At 37.7% G+C, this 6808-nt stretch overlaps 1 protein-coding gene and 1 long non-coding RNA gene across 2 annotated transcripts; one reads left to right on the top strand and one right to left on the bottom strand.

The window, feature by feature from the left end:
• Positions 1-2123: 2123 nt before the first annotated feature.
• Positions 2124-4327, top strand: LOC135164047 (uncharacterized). The gene is made up of 2 exons (XR_010299210.1): positions 2124-2605; positions 2966-4327. It is a non-coding gene; the product is annotated as an uncharacterized LOC135164047 (long non-coding RNA).
• Positions 4088-6663, bottom strand: LOC135164043 (small ribosomal subunit protein uS3-like). Its single transcript, XM_064124034.1, has 3 exons — positions 6523-6663; positions 5312-5631; positions 4088-4494 (listed from the first exon to the last, which is right to left on the bottom strand). Exons 1-3 carry the CDS (start codon positions 6553-6555, stop codon positions 4122-4124), a joined length of 726 nt encoding a protein of 241 aa, XP_063980104.1. The 5' UTR covers positions 6556-6663; the 3' UTR covers positions 4088-4121.
• Positions 6664-6808: the final 145 nt, after the last annotated feature.

Here is a 6808-nt window from a genome sequence, read left to right as displayed (position 1 = left end):
TGGAATACAAAAAATTACTGAAAAGAGAAGGGAAGGGGGGGGGGAGAATTGTGCAATGAATTCTCAAAACTAAAAGCTAAAATGAAAATTAGAAAAAAAATCCTAATCGATCTCTCCCATCGCTCCTCTCCACGTCTTCTACAATCCAAACATCAGCCGAAATAACCCAGTCATTAGGAGGTGGAGCATAGATTACCACTTCGAAAGGGTATAGAAACGATAACTGTTGTTTATACATCTCTATTCCACCTTCTCCCCCGCCCCCAAAGGAAAAAAGTCCCTTCACCCCCTCCCCCGACCAAATTACACGAATCGATCTGAAAGAAGAGAACGAATTGATCGAGTTTATTGTCATCCACGATTCACTTCACATCATGTTTTGATGCTCTCCCCCCTTTTGTTAGGGCCCCAGAAGGTGGTAGATCCCCTTCCTCCATCTTTAAAAGCAATTCAGAACTGGTTGCGGCCATTGGAATGTAGCTTTTAACGCGATCCTGGGCGACGGGACGAGGGGGTATCTTCGGGATACCCCGTTGCGAGTGTTAGATGTGTTTTATCCTCACGGGATGAGGGGGTGATCGGTGGAGAGAATCAAAGAGCACACCTGTGTTGGGACCCTCTTGGGTATCAGGGCCCATGATTTATCATGGGCACTTCAGTCAAAAATAAAGGGAGTGCGTTGTAGCGAGTTTTTGGAAAGGCTCTGCCTAATTTGCATTAAAAATTACGCGATTTTCACGAAATCGTTGGACTATTCAATGATTTTGGAATCATTAAATCACAATTATGTGGTAATTGGTAAATTCAACTGATCAATCAGTTAATTAAATATCTTTGGGCAAAAATAATATGTAAAAATTATTATAAAAAAGATTGACACTTTCACGGACTAGAAGTTAAGTGAAGCTCTTCCAGAGGCTTCACCTGACGAAATTGACTCTTCTCGTTGATGTTCTGCTGATATGCAGTTAGGATGTCCACATGTTGGACACTGGTTTTCATCAAAGCAAACAATTATGTTGCCTGTAATTAGAAAAATCAATTGAAGTGGACTGCGACCTTAAACTTTAGGTATTTTACCAACTTATGTGACCATTTGATCTACCAACCAATCCAATGAAAATACCTCGATTGAAATGATCAAATCCCTGTCAAAGGAAATGGATACCTCATGGCGTCAATTTAGCACATAAAATACAGATAAGACATAACCTGACAATATAATAACAAAATTCGTACATCATTCGAAGATCTCTTACTTGTTTCTTCATTATTGAAAAGTCTCACTCATCAGCTTATCAATTCACCAATTGTTAAATCTCTCATCCTTCCAATCATTGACGTTTCCTAAAACAAAAATGTTTCAGCCTTGAAAATAAAGCCATTTTTTACTGTTCACTTCACCTCACCATCCTGTTATCATTATCATTATAATTATTATTATAATTATTTATTACTCATTGATACGATGGCCGAAGATTCTCGAGGGTTTCGACACCCTTATTATTATTATTACTTTTATCCTACTTTATTACTACTTTTATTTAATAGATAAAAATGTCACTGAACGATCTTCGAGGGCTCCAGCCTCATCTTGACGAACCACTTCGCAAACTAAGCGATACAAATTCGTCGTAATTATTATTATTATTAGAAAATATAGTTGGACAATCAATTAGAGTGTCAGTAGTAGCAATTGAAAGTGAAAAATAAATATGAAAAAATAAAAAATTGATGTATTTTGCTGAAATTGGTGTTCCCTGGACACAATCAAATCCTTGACAAAGTTTTTCCACATTTATACCTCATGATCCAGCTTATATGGGCAGCTTGAAGAGGCAGAGCCAAGTGGAAAGTAAACCCCCATTGCCGGTGGATATATCCAATGGTTCGTCGGCGTATGCCCACGTACGTAAACGTGACCCGTAAATTATGATGGTTTCACGCCGGCCAACTTGTAACACGGCCTCTCGCACACTCGCTCGGTTCGTTTAAACGAGGGAAAAACGAAAAAGATGGAGCGATGAGGGAGAAGAAGGGAATAGGGGGAGAAGGTCTGGACAGGTTGTGCGCGACGAGGGGAGAAGAAAGAGGGGGTGTCTCAGGTGCACGAGATCGTATGGCGTCCTATTGTCTGGCCGAGGCGGCTTTCCTTGTACCCGTGGTGCCCTTAGATATCCTTCGAATATGAAATCACCAGCCAGAGACGATTCTTCATCTTTGGCGGAGGATGCCATTCAGTTTGAAATTGTTTGAGGGGTGTTTGGAATTTTTTTGGAGGTTATGGTCGTGTTTTTTTTTCTGTTTAATTGAAGCGTGATGTGCAGGTAATTGAGTAATTTATTTGTTTTGATTTTTGGATCGTGTGAAAACGCTGGAAAATATTATTTTTCATTTTTTGATTAATAAAGGATCCATTTCAAAATAAAAAATCAACATGAAAGGTAAAAAAAAATATTTAGCAATCGTAAAAAAATGGAAAAAGACTTTTTTTTTTTTAAATTACAGATGATAATTTAATGAATAAATATGTTTTTGCAGGATTGCAGAGCACGATATATTTTACCCCAAAAATATTCCTCCGATTCATCTTCTTATTCCTCTGGTAATATTTCCGCAGGAATTCAAATCATGTCCATCTCCTTCTTCCTCTTCTCTTTTTAATCTTTCAAACTACTATAAAACAAGTGGAGGGCGAACCAGCATACCTGAGCAGAACAGGTGTGCTTCATCGCTCGGCAAAAGGCCTTTTTCTTATTTCCCAGACGCTCAGACAGTTTCTCCCGTTCTCCTGCATCATATCTCGTTTTAATTGAGCCTCTGACGTCGACACAAAAGTCGACTATTAAACCCAAATTGGCTCCCCGAAATTCAATTTCTCTCCTCTCCGACTAAAAAAACCGTAACTCTTTGAAATTCAGAGGAGTATGACCTTGATAAGATTTTTTTTTTATCCCGGAGATAGCTGGAGGACGAAAATAATTGGCAGACGTTTTCACTTCACCCCGGAGGGGGCAATCGATGTAGCCGCGTACGTGGGGTTCATACACCAGATTACTTCGTGATTATACAAAGTTACGCCTACAGTATTTAGGACAGAAGGGACTCTGTGAACCTCCGGGGTAATACGGAGAGCTTAATTGCTCGTTTAATTACTGGTTTAGCAGGAAAATTGAGTTACCGGGGATTTTAGCCCCGGGCAGAAGATGATCATCAGGAATTCGTATCAAAACCATAGCTCCGAAGATGATGTGAATTCTGTTGCAGAGGGGATGGGTCGATGAAATCGTCAAAATGTGGAAAAGGCGAAAAAAGGGTGCGTCGGTAATCGTTAGGTGGGAAGAGCTGAAAAATTTGTAAAATAACTTTTAAAAAAATTTAAAAATATGTTCACTTTGAAGAAGGGGAATGAAAGCACTGGGGGACGAATTGGGGAGAATAAATAGTTTTTGCCGGTGTTTGGAAATGCGAGGTGGACACTTCGCTAGCTGACTGCAATCAAAATGGCGATACTGACATATTTACACTCGGCTTGTCCAACATTTCGATTTTTTGACACGTGAAGAAAGGGATGATAAAGGGTGAAAAAATGGCTTTAAATATTTGTTCAGTCAAGAGAATGGAGATGGGATAAATTGAAGAGGAATTGGGGAGGAGAAACAACTATGGAGGATGCTTGAAAATGCGAGCTGGGAGCGCTGCCATCTTTGCAACTGCGCGGCAGAGGAAGCCCCCCCCCCCGCTGCTCAAGATGGCGGTTGCACGAATGCATCTTCGAAACTGCTAAGAATTCTTTGTTTTCGGAAATAAAGAGAATATATTTTTGGAACAATCTAGAGAATATAGAAGATTTTTTACACGATTCAGTCATGTAAATTTTTGTTAGCGAAAAAGTCAATGACTTGAATTCTTTAATACTTTGGCATCTGAAAATGACAGTGACAAGCGTCGTAAGACAAAATATAGATGTAAATTTCAAATAATAAATTTCTGTTTCTTACAATAAAGAATTTTTCGTAAGCCAATAAAAAAAATTAATAGATCAAAATTGAGGGCTGGGCATAAAAAATAACGAAGAACGTTTAGATCATTTTTTCATGTTTTTATTGTAAAGATTAGACTTAGACAGGAATGGGGGCTGCCTGTGTAGCGTCCTTGGCGGGCTTGACATCCGAGGATGGCTGCTGAGGAATGACTTCCTCTTTAGGCTCAGCAACGTTGACGTTGTCTGGAAGGGGCTTCTTGGGTCCCATCTTGCCACTTGGATCCCACGGCAGCATAATCTTGACCTTGATCCCCAGAACACCCTGTCTGAGGAGAACGTGACGTGTCGCTGTGTCAACGTAATCAGCGGTCGGCTCTCCCGAGTGTATCATGAGGCCATCCACGAACTTCATGCTCTTTGCTCGCTGTCCACGGAGCTTTCCACTGACTACGACTTCGCAGCCTTTGGCTCCTGATTCCATGATGAATCGGAGTACTCCATAGCATGCCCTGAGGATCAATAAATCCATTATTATCGATTCAAAAAATTGAAATGAAAAAGATCAGACATTTTTTTATATAATGAATTGTCAATAAAAATTCATTGAAAAGGTTCGCATTGTAACGCCGAAACGAACATTCCATAGAACATGTTTAACTGAAAAAAAAGGTAATTTAATTAAATGAATGATACAAGATCTTATCATCTCATTTAATTAAGGATATTGGGAGGACATATTCTTGAAGTTAATCGGTTTAGTTGTCTGGGAATTTTTCCAGATATTTTTGTAATTAAATGAATAAATAAATGGATAAAATCGGTAAGAAGCATTGGCTTTCATCATTAACGCGGATGGTTTCATGAATATGTATGAGTCTAATGAGCTCGAAAAAAAATATTGAATAATTTTTTCCTTATTTCTCTCCAAATCTCTAGGTATCTAGGTGATTAGATAAAGAACCGGGAGAAGAATTCCTGAGAAAGAAGAATTTCCGGGAAATTATATGTAATCCAATTAAAATGAACGCCGAGAATTTTTTTCCTAATTTGGGTTTTCTTCGGAATTTATTACAAACGTTTTCTTTTATGGACAGTTTGATTTTTTAATTCAATGATTCGTTCAAATGCCAAATAGTCAATGACCCGAAAAAATCACTAAAAGAACAAAATTTTTAAATAATTTCTCTTGAAAAAAAAAAGATTTTTTAGTCAAGGAAAAGAAAAATCAATGAGAATTCTATTTTTCTTCGTAGGGCATTTTTATAAATTTGATTTTTTCGGGGGCATTTACTTTTCTTCTTAGATTATTATAAAATAAATGTTTACCTCCTGACAGCCAAACCACCAATGAGCTTGTATCTGAGGGACTCTGCCTGGGCAATAGCGCAGAGGCCACGCGTTGCAACCTTCTCAGCGTACAACTCAACGCTCTGATCCTTGAAGTTGAAACGCTTCTGAACGACAGATGTCAATTCACGAATTCTACGTCCTTTCTCACCGAGCACACTCTGCGTGTGAGTGGCCAGGAGAATGATTTCGGTACGTGTTGGGGTGACACGCACCTCAACACCAGAGTAACCATCCTCAGCGAGTTCACGAGTCAGGAACTCGTTGAGCTCGGCCTTGAAGACACCGTCTCCTACGAACTGAAATTTATTTTCATTAATTATCAGACTTCAAGGGATCGACTGCCTGAAGAGTTTTGTTTTGTGAGGTTATCCTAGTAACATTCAATCATTTTTAATCTTCAAATTTTATTATTAAATTGCTTGGAAAAATGGGGAGTGTTTAGTTAGATTAAGATGCAGTGAATTATTATTTTTTAATAGTATTTCATTTGATAATTTTTTATTTATAAAGGAATGTACTATTTTAGGCTTTCGGGAAAGTCATTTTGTAATGAATGGGATATATTTGTGGGAGAACTCTAGATCTAAATTCTACACAACTTTACCGTTTCCTTTTATTGAGAGATATTTATGAGAAAAAGCTACTGTTCTTTGAATCTGCACCGAAAAATCATTTGACATTTTATGCAAGAGGTAACTAACTCACTACTTCATTCCGTAAATAAAGTAACAAATTTTAGAATGCATTTCCATGCACAAAGAATTGGATTCTTCTAACAGATGAAATTATTTCCTGCTAATTCCCCAATTAAAACGAATTGTTTAAATCGTTTGCAAAATTTGTTGCCTTAACATAACCTCGAATTTGAAACACTCAACTAAACAAATCACTGATTCCAACACTGGTGACCGCTTAAAAAATGTAATAAAAAAGTGAGACACCAGAAACTTCAATTTGTGCACAAAATTTACAACTTAACAATGAGTTGTGTGGTTTACGATATTCGAGGGTGTTTTAGAGTACGTTTAGGGGAAACTAGACAGCCGCTAGAAATCCACGACATCCTAAGGGGAACTTGACGATCAACTCGCGTTTTTTCGAAAATATTGCGAATAAATGTCTCCAGATGATTCTCCGCACAATATTTTTGCAAAACATTAAGTGATATTTTTATAAAATTAACAAACCTTTCGTTTTTTTGAGATTGATCGTGCAGCCATTTTGCTTGGGACGGCGGAAAGATGGAAGGAGGGGGAGTTCTACATGTCCAGAAAAGGGAGAGCTATAGAAATCAGTAGGAAAGACAAATTCCTGATTCATCGACACTGTTTGAAAAAAAATAACAATTGAGAATTTTTGTAGGAATAAAAAAAATATTTTTTGAAAGACTAAAATTTAATAATACATAAATATTAATAAAGACTAAAAAATGTCTCCCTCCATTTATAAAGAACATTACAAAATGGTTCATTG

The sequence above is a fragment of the Diachasmimorpha longicaudata genome, chromosome 6 (genome assembly GCF_034640455.1).
Source record: "Diachasmimorpha longicaudata isolate KC_UGA_2023 chromosome 6, iyDiaLong2, whole genome shotgun sequence".
NCBI lineage: Eukaryota > Metazoa > Arthropoda > Insecta > Hymenoptera > Braconidae > Diachasmimorpha > Diachasmimorpha longicaudata.
The sequence above is the reverse complement of the archived record's forward strand: the minus strand, read 5'-3'. Positions and strand labels throughout refer to the sequence as shown.